Source organism: Psammomys obesus, unplaced genomic scaffold (assembly GCF_907164565.1).
Source record: "Psammomys obesus unplaced genomic scaffold, mPsaObe1.curated_primary_1811, whole genome shotgun sequence".
Classification (NCBI taxonomy): Eukaryota; Metazoa; Chordata; class Mammalia; order Rodentia; family Muridae; genus Psammomys; species Psammomys obesus.
The window spans coordinates 1492367-1506883 of record NW_026596345.1 but is presented as its reverse complement, the minus strand read 5'-3'; the positions used below and the strand labels follow the sequence as shown (position 1 = coordinate 1506883).

At 40.6% G+C, this 14517-nt stretch overlaps 1 protein-coding gene across 1 annotated transcript in view; it reads right to left on the bottom strand.

The window, feature by feature from the left end:
* Positions 1–14517, bottom strand: part of Aoah (acyloxyacyl hydrolase) — a 218265-nt gene that overhangs the window by 31621 nt on the left and 172127 nt on the right. The window contains exons 14-15 of the mRNA XM_055597240.1: positions 5833–5869; positions 4573–4647 (exon numbers count right to left, since the gene is read on the bottom strand). Of these exons, the coding sequence (XP_055453215.1) occupies positions 4573–4647; positions 5833–5869 (112 nt within the window). The remainder of the gene's footprint in view (positions 1–4572; positions 4648–5832; positions 5870–14517) is intronic.

The following is a 14517-nucleotide window of genomic DNA, read 5'->3' as shown; positions in this document are numbered from 1 at the left end:
TTTTGCAAAGTACTTATGACTTCCTACCTTCCTGGCATATAGGCAGACTGTATTTATTGATGCAGAGAGAGAGAGAGAGAGCGAGAGAGAGAGAGAGAGAAAGACTTGTGTTCCTAAAGAACATTCAGTGAGTATATCAAGAAGTAAAATTTTATGACTTTATACTACTAAGACTTTAGAGGTGTTTGTTTCTTTTCTTTTCTTTCTTTTTTTTTTTTTGTTTTTTGTTTTGGAGCATAAACTCATTTATCCTGACTCACAGCTACTGAAGAGTGTCTGGCATTACTTAAGACTTCTCTCGAGCTTTGAACCCTAACATTTGCTTTTTAAAGCTTGTACACAGACCACAGTAGGGAGGCAGAACATCACTAAGGAATGAAACTACTTTATGTGCACTCGCTCTTTTACCCCGTATTCTACGTTTTTGTACTAAATTTGGGCTTTCATCATTCTTCTGATAGACTATTATTCTGTTTATTTTTGCAGGGATATTTACTAATAATCATATTTCATACTACTATCATTCTCTGTTTGGTAGTTGTTGTGCTATGGAGAGCATATTAAAAATAAACCAGAGAAATCTCAAATAAACGAGTTAATGATGTACCTTTAGGCTTTGGAAAAAGAAAGCAAGCCAAACTCAAATGCGGTGGATGGACAGAAATAAGTAGAACAAATGCAGATGGACAGAAATAAGTAGAACAAGACAGAAATAAATAAACTACAAAGGATCATTGAAACTTAGATTTGATTCTTTGATAGAAACAAGATCAACAAACCCTTAGCCAAACTAATTCAAATAAAGAAAGAGGACATCAAACTTAATAAAATAGAAATGGAAAAGAAGCTGTTAGAACAGATACCAATGTAATTCAGGAAATCATAAGGATATACCTGGAACATTATGTTTTACTAAATTAAAAAATTAATAGAAATAGATGAATTTCTGGATACATATAACCTATCAAAGTTAAACCAACATGATATAAATCATTTAAGCACATCTATAACTAATGATATTGTAGCAGTAGCAGGAAGCTGCCCAACAAAGAAAAGTTCAAGACACTTAAGGAAGATCACATATCAATACTTCACAAATTATTCCATAAAATGGTAAAGGAAGAAATTTCCAAGCTCTTTTTACGAATCCATTAAAACCTAGATAAGGCCTTATCCAAAACAACAACAAAAAATACAGACCAATCTCCATGACTGACATAGATGAAAATAGTTCAACAAAATACTTGAAAAAAAAAGTCAAGAACACATATAGAATGTGATCACCGTGATCGAGTTGACTTCGTTCCAGAGATGCAAAGATAGCTTGACATGTGCAAGCCAAATAAATGTAATACTTACACAGGTTGGCCCAAGGAATTGAACAAATAATTTTAAAGGAAATACAAATGAGCAATAAATGTGTTTCCAAGTATCCAACATCCTCAGCCACCTTAGATATGAAAATTAAAACTACTTTGAGGTTCTCCTTCCTCCCAGCTAGAATACTGTAATCTGGGACACAGATGACCACAGATGTTGGTAAAGACATAGGGAAAAGCTGGTATTCCTCTTCTGTGGGGATGTAAGGAGGTCTAGCCACTGTGAAAACTGATAAGGAGGCTTACCAAAAAAATAAGCATAGAACGACCATATGACCCACCTAGAGCATTCCTGAACATACACCCAAAGGACTCCGTATCATACCAAAGGCATATTTGTCCATTCTTGACTACTGGTGCTCTTTTCATAATAGCGAGGAATAGAATCACTTTAAATGCCCCTCGGGTGAGGAATGAAAAATGTAATGCACATACACAATGAGGTTTTACTGATCACCCAAAGTTTCTGTAGCTCACACACATTTGCTCTCTTTCAGAAGTGTTTCTATTTTTGTGTCACATTAAAGAGTTTCAGGGATAGTGAGTCGCCTTCGGCAAATGAGACAGCATCATAGGGGAAGTATTACGTGTATCCACATTGCCTTTCTTCCTGAATTCCTGATGCTGAAAGTTGTCTACCAGTCATGCAATTAGAGAACTGAGAGACAGATAGCTGCATTATTGAATGAGAGTTGGAACATTACATACGTGTGTGTGTGTGTGTGTGTGTGTGTGTGTGTGTGTGTGTGTGTTGAAGGTGTAAAGAAAGAAAAACCAAACTCCTGAAGCATGTTCCTAGACAGACCTGGTAGTCAACCTTCTAGCTTGAGTTTTGTACAGAACCTTTTTGCTCATTCTGGGATATCTACTCCACCTTGATGTTCTGTCATCTGTCTTTCTTTTTCTAACCCCAACCATAGGACATCACAAAGTGGGAACTGCAGAGACATCTCACACTGTCCTTGATCCAAATGCTTGGTGTTTCTCCACCCAGAGAGATCCCTGTTTGTGTGGGGTGGGGGCATGGGCCTTTAGCTGATGTGTCTGATATTTGGCTGCTTGGAAAAAGGAAAGCAGGACTGGGTTGAAGAGACCTCTGGAAAAATACACAGTCTCATTGATTCTGACTTTTGGAGGGAGCTCCTTTCTGCAGGTACTATATCCATTTGTGAACTGGACTGAAGGGACATTATCTGGCCAGACCAAAGCTTGTTCTTTTTTGCAGTGAAGGCTGGGGAGCACATTTGCTTCTCCTTTGTGAGTTCCCTGAAGTCAGAGACTTGGGCCTTCTGCCCTTGGATCCTAGAGGCTGACCTAGTATATGGTTTATCGATGGTGCTTTAAGAAAATGAATGACCTGGAGAAGACAGGAGCACCACAATGAGAGCAAAAGAACCAAAAAGTCTGAGCACGGGGGTCTTTTCTGAGACTGATACTCTACCCAAGGACCACTCATGGAGATGGCCTGGAACCCCTGCACAGATTTCAGTGTCCAAGTGGGTTCCATAGTAATGGGGACAGGGACTATCTCTGACAGGAACTGGTTGGCCTGCTCTTTGATCACCTCCCCCTGAGGTGGGAGCAACCTTACCAGGCTACAGAGGAAGACAATGCAGCCATTCCTGATGAGACCTGTTAGACTAGGATCAGAGGGAAGGGGAGGAGGACCTCCCTTATCAGTGGACTGGGGGAGGGGCACAGGTGGGGAAGAGGAAAGGAGGGAGGGGTTGGAAGGGAGGGAGGTACAGGGGGGATACAAAGTGAATAAACTGTAATTAAATATAAATAAAAAATACAATGGGGAAAATAACACATAGATCATAGTTAATATTGGCTAGAGTTTCAGAATTATTTCATATTTGTTTTAAGAATAGGACTAAAGGTCATTTTTGGAAGAAGAGTAAAATAAAAATGGATTTTAACTATTACTGAAAAAAAAAAAGAAAATGAGTGAATAGTAGAATGTAAAGAAGACCAGAGTGATCCAGGGAAAGAAGACAGAATTTGGTTAGAGATCCTGAAGCTCCTAGCTTTGCTACTCAATGGCAGTAGAACAAATTCCTTTACTTTGTGAACCTGGGTTTCCTCACCTGGAACAAACAGACATACTTGCCTCTTTGGGTTGCTATAGGGATGAAATGAAACAGAAAACAAACAAACAAACAAAAAACACAAAAAAGCAACATATCTTGGACCAGGCACAACAGGTCTTAAGTGGCATGTACTCTTTACTGGAAAGTCCTGAGTGACTCATCACAGAGGCAGGGACGTAGCTTTGGGGTCCTGGAGGGGCCTATATCTGGACTGTTTCATGAGCAACTATGGATCATAGAGTGGCATGTCTCACCTTGAACTGGTTGATCTGTACTTTGTTTAGAGTTCTATGAAAGCAGATGAGCCTTAGCTTTATTGGGCTTTGTACTCAGCACAGGCTTGGGAGGTCAGTGAATGGGTAGGAGAAGGGGAGAACTCCCACTGTCCAATAATGAGTTATGCTACCTCGAGCAAGTCTCATACTCCTTGTTAGTTTGTCTTTTCTGTTTCCACAAATACTGGGCACATGGCCACTTAGTGCTGCTCCCGATCCTGTCTCACCTTTTTACTCTTTGGCCACAATCACAGGCCAGATGCCCACACGCAGCATATTTTGAGGGGTGTACATGGGTTTTGACACAGCTCTTCAAATGTTGAGGGATTACTATCACTAATATTGCAGTTTAGCAAGACCTCTTTTACTTTGGACTATCAGAATAAATAGGATCAGATGGGAGTTACATGTAGTTTCCTTGCAAATGCCAAGTCTATGCTGTCTTTTCTGCACAAGGCGGTCAGAATATGAGCATGGCATGTGTTCTTGTGAGATGACTGTGCTGTGTTTAAAATGCCGTGGCTTCTGGCCTTGGATCTTGGTGAAGCATATTTCTTATGATATAACCGGTGGTTGTTCCTGGAATGCCTTTTTGTTTTGATGTCAGAATTGAGAGCTAGCAGATCAGATTCAGTTTTTCAGTTTTACAGGCTATTCCTGTTGATTTGACGTACCCACAGCTTCCTTCTCAGATAAACTTATTTGACATCTGCACATTATAGTAGACTTGGGTGGAGAGTGGAAATGGGGGAAAGAGCTAAATCCCAGTTAAATAGGCCCATTATCATCTTCTTAGCATTGTTGGCATTTTTCTCAATGACTTACCCATTGCAGACATCATTTCCAATCATGGCATAAATGACAATGGCTGGATGGTCTAAAGCCTGGTCCCTAGACAAACTGAGAAAGCATAGGGTATAGCCTCAATTCAATTTTCCACTAGGAAATGGCACATCAATGCATAATATTGAGTAGTAGGTTGAAATACCTGCTAAATATGCCCACCACCGTCTTCTTAGCATCATTCACAGCACTTACTATATACAACACTGGTAAGTTAGTTGAGATACTTATGCCCGGTTTCATAGGAAATCCTCAGAGCTGTGGCGGTCTATTCAACTCACAGAGGCAAGGGTTTCCCAAGGTTTCTGTACAGGACACTACAGCCTCACTTCTTGTGGCAGCCAAAATGGAGTTGGTAGCCAAAATGGAGTGTGTATTGTTGTTTGGTGCTAAGTCTGAGCAGCGGGGTTTTGCCTTCTGGCCTTGGCAGACATGGGTCTAATCTAAAGCTCAGTTTCTCAGAGACTGACCTTGGCAATCCGTGCAATGGGGATCTCTGTCCCTGAGAATTAGATAATAAACTCTGTACAACTGTGGGAACCAGATAGCAAATTCTGTGTAACCTTGAGTGAATTCTCGGACGCCTTGCCAAATGAAGCTGCTACCGTGAGAAACTACTTGTAAATTTCTGTTTTATAAGTGCTGCTTTTCCCATTATTAAATGGCACCTTGATCAGAGTCTTGACTTGGTATCCTCCTTTTTGTCACCCTGCTCTTTTTCCCCCAACCCTCACTCAGGCGGTATTCAAGTATCGCTGCAGGCAGCGACAACTTCTGAAATTTAACATCCAAAAAGACACACAAAAAATTTAACTTGTCAGGCATGATAGCTCAGCACTTGGGAGACTATGGCAGAAGGATTGGATGAGTTTGAGATGAGTCTGGGTGATATAGTTAGCTGTGGGGGCTACAGTGTGAGACTCTGTCTTAAAAACAAAAACAAAACCAAAACCCCTCAAAATGGTTTTCTTATTTATAAGCCAGACTATGATGTAATCATTATGTTTTTGCAGTTTTTTCTATCAGAGTTAAATTTTATTCAATTCAGATTCACCTTATAGTGCATTGAGACATACAAATGAATCACTTTCCAAGGTTACTGGCCCAAGAAAGAGGATGGTCAGTGTTCAGACTGTGACTAACAAACTATTGATTCTCAGTAGAAATGATAATGGGGTAATCATTCCTTTCAAGATAATTAACCATATTTAAAACAGTTTCTTAGAACTATCTTCCACTTACCTTTCTATAAAATTCTTCAGATTTCTGGAAGATGCACCTGAATAATTACAATGAAGAAAAAAACTTGTTAGTGAGTTTCAGTGACACCACTGACATGAGAGTCTAATTGGCTGAATCTAAACCCCAGTGTTCAGCCATCAGAGGCCATCCAGACTCACTGCCACTGCTGATGGTGGTTGCTTGCTTCCAGTGATTTTCTGTGCTATTCTATTTTCGATCTCACCTTCAGGGGTTTTCTGCTTACTTGGCATTGTACTAACAAAACCCAAAGCCCTTTGAATCAGTGGGTTGCCATAGATGGGTAAATGATTTAGTAGATGTAAGAAAAAGTAACTGTCTCCAAAGAGACAAAGAACCCCAAAAACTAAGGATTAGAGAGACAGAAAAAGGATTCTCTGGGAGACACATTTTTCCTGGACACCCCCATTTAAGGTCCTTGTACTCAGAACACTGAGTCCTGAAGGTAGAGAGCCTCTCTGGACAGTTACATCCCCTCTCAATCGCACCCCCCTCCAGTCCAATGATAGTCTTCCTCCCCTTCCATCTGACCATAGTCTATCAGGCTTCATCAGGACTGGCTTCTTTTTCTTCCTCTCTATGTCCTTTTGACAAAGTTTGCAGACCATTTGTAAGTAGTCGTAGCAAATTAAGAAAAAATAAATAAATAAAACAACAAAAAAAAAAGGCAGCCACAGCTGGGGTTAGAAGTCACCTGTAATATAACAGCACCCTGGAGGCAGAATTTCAAGAATTAAAGGTCAGCTTGGCCTATATGGTAAGATCCTATCTCAAAATGTCAACAACCAACCAACCAAAAAAATAAAAACAAATAAAAAAAACCATGAAACAAAATTAATCACAAAAATGAAACAAGGAATTACGTGTTCTTTACTTGAATGCCTTAATTTTTTTCTTGTACTGAATGCTCTCTGCTCTAAAGTACTTGTATTTTTTCATTTTCTTCATTTCCTTGTGGAATCTCAGTTTTATAATGTTACCAAGTGGTTTGTGTATTTCCTATGCTACTCTCTCATGTGTCCATTCCTTTAATTTCTGCTACTCTTTGGACACATTCAGCTCCACATCTTTCTCCCTTCCAATCTCTGTTATCCTCTTCAGAAGGTGTCTCCCAGCTGCTCACTGCTGATGGGCCGGCCATTGGAGAAAATACTACAGCAACGGCAGCTGGCAAGTAATAAGCACCAAATACAGCACCTTGCCCATGGGATGTGGCAGAGTAAGGCAAACAATTGAAGAACTTACATGGTTTGTACTCTGCAATTATAATTTCACAGAAAGGAAAAATGTTTGACCCTGGAACAGACAACTTCTATTTATTTATTAAGGCGATCCAATGGGGAACCTACATGTTCCCAGTTAAGAATAGAAGAGTCCATATAGGCCTTTAAAGACTTTACTGTTGTGTCCTTTAAATAGGGTGTATCATATCACAAGAGGAGGAGGTCTCGTGATCTCAGCCTTAGTTAGCCTCCCATCTGAATTTCAACACATTTTCCCCCAGCTTGGTTAGTATTGACTACATCTCACGTTCTTTGTGTTCTCTTAAGTTAGAAAATAATTCTGACGGTCTTCGAAGTAAACCTGTTATGTTTAGTGCCTGACAGAAGGTCCCAAACTCTTCATGGAGAGAGAAGGAGAGTATTTAAATATAAGCAGAATAAGTCTTCATAAATTAAATCATTACTTCAGCAAAACGTATTGAATGTTTACTGTGTTAGGTATTATAATTGGTTCTGGGTATGTATAAGTCAGTGAGTGGAAAAGACACAGCCCCATTCTTTGGAAGCTATAGTCATAAAGTTTTGGGGATTCAGAAAGCTCTGGGGTTAAGATGAATTCCAGCAACTTAACCATTTCTTTTACTGAGGTCTTAAAATAGGAACGTATTAATTGATCCACAATTCAGTGCTCAGAAACAGTTCCAGCCAAGGTCTATAATACTTGTGACTATCTTCGGAGGACAGAACAAATCTGGGCTGTTTGAATTCTGGAGTTTACATAATTCTGGAGACTCTTCATAAGGAAAAGAACATAAACACAAAACAGATCTAGACATTAATCAGAAAATACAATGCAGAGACAGGAGTCAAGACCAACTGTGGTCAAAACACTGAAATCTTGCAACTTTCACAGCTAAGGATGGTCACCACTCAAGTGAGGGGACCCCAGGTTTCAGCAGCATTCGCTGTAAAACCTGCCTCCTGACACTCTTCATGACACGTCATTAGTGCTTGGTCAGGCAGCCAGATTTATAGATACGGCCCAGAAACAGGAAGAGAAACACTTCTGATTTCTGCCGAGCGTTGTCATCACTGTAATGTCTGTAATAAATGGCAGCGATTTAAAGTGCATTATTTTAGCTCTTGTGTAAGAATCTTGTGGAGAGAATTAGGAAGCACATTTTAGTTTATTAACCACAAATACATTCGGACAAAACATGCAGTGTCTCAGAATCATGTGCTAGACTCTAAGTTCAAACGTCTACAGGTGCAGTGCTGACAAACCGCAACTAGGAAGAGCAGCCATTGCTCGGCCCTGATGAACTCGCATTATCCAGGAGGAGCGTCCATGTTGTCAGACTTGTCTTTAAAATGGAAATTGAGAATATGGGACTTTTGCCAGAAATCTACTGATGTTAAACATTGTCAGCATCACAATGAGACATATGGAGACAAATATACTCGCACACATAAAATAAAAATAAATGATTAAAAAAACCTAACAGTGCCACACAAACACTGTATTTCTCTAACTTCATGTGAGGGAATGCCTTTTTCATGTGTGGATTGGATTGACATTTCCAGAGAATTTTTACGACTTTTGTCCTTTTTAGTTTAGGCTAATATACCTATATATTTTTGTATATATGCATAAATATGTATGCACACATATACGTATGAGTTTCCATATCTATAAGAAATTAAATATTGCGGTTTAAAAAGAAGCTGCACACAGCTGTGGACCCTGTGTGACCTCCACCTATCTGGGCTCTCTTGTGCAGGATGACAGTGGATCTATTTGTGCTGAATAACTTTACTCTGCCCCCGCCCCCTCATTTGTGCTTGTGTATTTTAACAGAGGACACTACTTCTCTAAAAATTTAAGATTAAAATAATGATCTTCCTTCCCTTCCTTTCTGACAATATGGTTCTGAGATTACAGGTGTGTGTCACTATGCCTACTTAAAATTTTTCCAGTATTCTGTTTGAAGGTCTTGGTGGTTCTTCAGGGGTTGGGAACGCTGTTCTCCTGCTGAGCCTTTCTTCGGAGACAGACTTAAGACAATAGTCCCATCAGAGTCAGTCCCTCAGAGGTGGAGTCTCACATGGATGGTTACACGCTGTAGAGCCTAGAGGTATTCTAATGAACATGTTTCAGCAGATATTGCTGTGCCAGTTGACATGAGTTTCCCAAGCATGTGGTTCACGGAGGGTCTTGGGCTGCCAAGCCACCCATGAGGCAAGGATCTTTCAGAAATGGCATCCTATGATGGAGAATGCTAGGAACACAGGGTTTTCTAGATGTTTCCTGCCAGTGAGGTTTCCACCTCCTTTTGTCTGGCTATGCCCTCACTTCCTGCTCTTGTGTTTGTGTTGTATATATGTGAGTGTGCAGATATGTGTGTCTGCATGCAAGTGTGGAGGCCAGAGGAGTATTTTGGAGGCTTCCCTCTCCTATTCTCTGCCTGTCTCACTGAACCAGAAGTTGGCCATTTTGGCTAGTCTGCTTGGCCAACAAGCTCTTGGGAATCTACCTGTCTCTTTCCCCAATGCTGGGGTTGCAGGCACAAGCAGTTATATGTAGCTTTTTATATGGGTGCTCGGGATTTGAACACAAGTACTCATGCCTGCCGAGCAAACACTCTTACCTTCAGAAACAGCTCTTTGGCCCTTCCTGCTCTTTAAAAATGGCCATTGTTGAAAGCACAGTGCAGATTTTCCGAGCCTGTCTTAAGCCATGGCTGGTGCTATCTGCTGTTATTGCTCCTTTCACTGTGAGTGGGAAGTCCCCAAACCATCCAGTTACTCAGGAATGGTCTCTGGTCTTTCCTTCTTCTTTAGTGAGGTTCTTTATCTGTCTTTGCTTTGAAAGCTAGAGCTATTCAGGCACACCCACCTCTTCTGACAGCATTATCCAATTTTCTCCAGTTCAATTCATGGCTACTCTAGTAGACCATGCTTGCATATCATCTGCCAGCTTCCTTTCTCCACATAAACTAGAGAAGTAAATGCCATAGAATTTTCTCATAGTTTTCTAATTCATCAAGAATTTTCAGGAGAATGATTTGTTGAAAAAAAATAACGCGATAATTTTACATTTCTTCTCTTCTAAAAATGTTTGCAGTAAACAGACACATTCAGACAAAGATATTGATCTTGGGCCCCAGATCCCAAGCATTTAACGATTGTTTGCTGTGACAGTTCCTGACAGTGTGTTTACATCTGAGAATGTCTCAGATTACTATTTCAGTAGCAAACTAGACAAATTTCCTAGAAATATTTGAATAGGATAGAATATGATTCCAGTTGTGGCTCTAATCTACCTCCCAGGGATACTGCATCACAAGTATTCCTCACTCGTGTTGATTAAGGGAGAACTGCTTCTCCCCAGAGCTGTTTTCCACTCGAGCTCCACCTATCCCCCCTCACTGTCCTCAACTTGTACCTTCTGGGTACTGCTTGAACTTTAACTTTGCTGTGAAATCTACCTCTCCAGAGTTAGGTGCCTCTCACCTCCAGTGACTGCAATTTACTTTGGCCCTAGTGACATCCCGACAGAACTGGGATTACGTTATTGTTTGTATCTTTTCGGTTTTGCTGTGATCTCCATGAAGGTGGGGCCTTTACCTTGCTCATCTTTCTATTTTTAGAACCCATTGCAATATTGAACAGGAAGAAAGTGAAGACAAGGAGGCAAGCACATTCAGGCTTACACAAATCCCAAGAGCATTTAAGCTGTCAATAGACACAGCAGATAGCTTTCCACTTGATGTCTTTTACCTAAAGCTCTAAAACAAAGCAGATTATTGAAAGGAGATGCCCTAAAACTTCAGCACACAGGTAAGTATGTTTATTTAAAGTAAAGAATTTGCAGTGCAGGTGTGCTGATCCTAGCTTGATGAAAAGTTTGACAAAACAGCAGGACCAGAATTTTCTTCCCATGGTTACTATCATGAGCCCTGCTCCTACCTGGACAGGTTTGCTTAGGTTTCATTATTGTTGAGGTGATAAAATACTCTGTCAAAAGCAACATTGGGAAGAGGGATTTTTTTTTTTTAGTTTACAATTCAAAGCATAGCTCATCATGTTAGGTAAGTTAGGGCAGCAAGAGTTTGAGGCATCTGTTCATACTATGTCTATAGTCAAGAGTAGAGAGAAAATGAATTCAGGCATGCTAGTGATCACTCTCTTCACCTCTGTCTAACCCAGGATCCCCTGCCTAGGGAATGCTACCACCCACAGTAGATGGGTCTTGCCACCTCAATTAATGGAATCAACACCCCAGCTCTGGACATGACCAGGGGCCCATCTCCCACGTAATTTTAGATTTGCCAAGTTGGGAACTAACTCTCATCATCAAAAGGTTGTATCAATGAATCTAAAGAAGTAGCTCTACTTGGATAAGAGTATCTCCATTGTTTAAGGATTCCCAGAATTCTAAGCTCTTGCAAGTATTAAACATAGTGAAATGCTAATACAGAGTAAAAGAGTGATTTTTCCTCTATATGATATGTGTCATATTGATTTTTTTCTCTTAAAAGTCCCTATATTATTAAGTACTGTATCTTGGAGATATATCGGATTAGTGTAAGAAAATAATTTTGACCTTAGGCGTTGAATGTTTTTGCATCATTTTGTTTTCAGATCAAGTATTTAAGAATTAGTTACTAAATACTCTCTCTAATGCTTTGACCACACAATGTCAGGCTCTCCGAACAAAAATGTCCTAGAAGCTTCACTATAAATAATCTCTGTCATCTCCCTTTAAGGTTTTGGGTTTTGATCAAATGATCAACCCAATAGTGACGCTCCCAAAATGCTTCCTGGGGCCCTATTTCAGTGTGACACAGGTGACCTCAGAACTTCCCTCCAGTGCCGTTCTTGTGGCTTTTGAACATATTTTAAACATTTTCATTTCAGAGCAATTGTGAAAATACCATAAAATTGGGGCAAAGATTGGCACACGTCCTTTACCTAGATTTTTGTAAATATGCACACCTGCAGTAACTATACTGATCAAAACCACAGAACTAACATGGGTACGATACTGTTGTCTAACCTGAACACATCACTTAAGTGTCACTGACAACCACTTTCTGGTCACTGTACTTGGCTCTCACACCTCCTTAGTCTGCCTTAGTCTGGAAAAAGATTGCTTATTTTCTACCTTTATGAGCTTGACACATTTGAGTGCTACCAGCCAGTTCTTAGATGGCTTTCAATTTGGGTTTGTCTTAATGTTCCTTAAGACTAAACTCAGGTTATGCAATTATTTTTGCAAAAATACCATACCAGAACCTCAGATAGCTTAATGTACAAAACTTATTTTGTTCCAGAATAGAGATCATGGAAGGTCTAAGGATAAGGAGACCTTATGTAGTGTAACTGTGGAGTAACCTTATGTGTAGCGTAACACATCTTAGCCTGTGTTAATAGTTTTTTTTAAATAGTTCACATATTAATAGTTCATTTTTTTTTCTTTTGGCTTTTATTCTTTACCAAGGAAACAAAGAGAATTGGCCTAGGGTGTTGGGTTAAGGTATCTAATTCTGATGGTTCCTCTTGGATCACCAAGAAAATCCAAGGCAGAAAGATATTCGGGCCAGAATCTAGAAAGGGAATAGTGCAGCATGGCATGAAGGTCATGAATGTGACCTTCAGTAGGAGACAGACATGGTTAAAAGTCTATCACCAATGAGGTAATGAATCATGGGAATGTTATATAACTTTTCTGAGCCCCATTTTCCTTATCTTCAAAATAAAGTTGCTTTGAGGGTTCACCAAAGGCAGAGCACAGAGCCTTATAGCTGCTACTCAATATTTGCCAGAATGTGTGCATGTATTACAAACACACTCAAATGTCACCCTTTAAGGATGACCCCGGGTAAATGATCCCTGGCTAATGGTCTCGGGTGAATCATGATTGTTTAGCACTGGGAAGAAATGACCCTGTTCTCTTCAGTGTGCATGAGGACCTGTGTGAGCCTTGATAGTACTCTTGATCACTGGGGTTGTACAATCTTTCTTTACCCAAAAGGTGACTGTTGCATCATGCTTATTCTTATTGGAATGCTCCTTCTCAGAAGCACTTTCTCACTTCTGTTGGTCACTCTGTGGTATCCAGGTGAAGAAAACAAATCTTCCCCACGCTCAGCTGATATAAGGTCTTAGTATAATAAACTGATGAAAGACAGATTCACAGGAGGAAATGAACAGATGTTTCTTAACGTGTACATGTGCATACCCAGGCTGAGCACGCAGGGATGAACAGCTGAAGGGCTGGCTGGATTGCACTTATGTGTCTTCTTAGGAGACATATAGAGAGAGTTGGGTTTTGTGTTGGGGAAGCAAGTTATGGAAAGGTGACCAGGTGAGGTACAGTAAGCCAGGGTGGTTGTGCACACCTCAGTGGGAGCCTTCTGAATCGTAATCAGAAATCCTCCTCTTCTTCTTCCAAAGAGAACAGGATACTTTTTAATGTGTGGAAATTTCTTGAAAAAACAAACTTTCCTTTACGAATAGCAAACAAGGTGCTTGTTTTGAAGATATTTCCCGGGTCTGTTGGTTATCAGTGCTCTTTTGCTCAAAATAACCTGACACACCAAAGAGGCCCATTTTGAAGCATATAATCTGCTACTTTCAGCAGGCTTCTTCTTACTCCTGCAGGTCTCTCTCAGTCACTGGGCAGAGGTCCTTGCTCTGCTTTCTCTTAAACCAGCCCCAGGTACTGGGATGGGAGAAGACTGAAATTGGAATTGCCACAGCTATTTCACCTGTGACAAGAACATAGCATAGCGTGCTGCCTAGGGTGCTGTCCCAGGCACCCACTCCTCAGCTCCAACTGTTGGCATCAGCCACGGTGCCACAACTGCTCATCTTCCCAGACGAACAGGAAGATGGAGTGTGTGTGTGAGTTTCCTTTAAAATAGGAGTCTGGCCCCTTAGAGGCATTTTGTTCATCTGTGAAATAATTCTTGACTTTCCGCCAGTGAGAGAGTCACACCAGACACCAGGCTTCTTTTCTTTCTCCTGTTCCTCTAATTTTTCTTATCTTCCTGCCCTACCTCAAGGGTAGTGGTGTTCCAAGAGAGCACAGTTCAGTGCCTACGCAAAGGCTGCTGAGCTCTCCTCATCACATAGCTGCCAAGGACAGCTTTCCATTCTATGGGAAATCACCTCTGTTGTCCCTCACCATTCTATCTCATCCCAGGACTCCTTCTTCACCCTCAGCCCTGAGAATTCTCCCCTTACCTTCTGTGTTCCAGTCACTCTCCTCTGGACCCTGTTTACCTGCTCTTCCCAACACTTTCTTGAATGTATTTTATTTTAAAACTTTTTTTTTTGGTGTGTGTTTGTGTGTGTGTATACAGGTGTTCATACATTGTGTGTGTGGAGGTTTCTGTTTCTACTGTTGGTGTCAGGTTTACACATCAAGGGCTTGTGT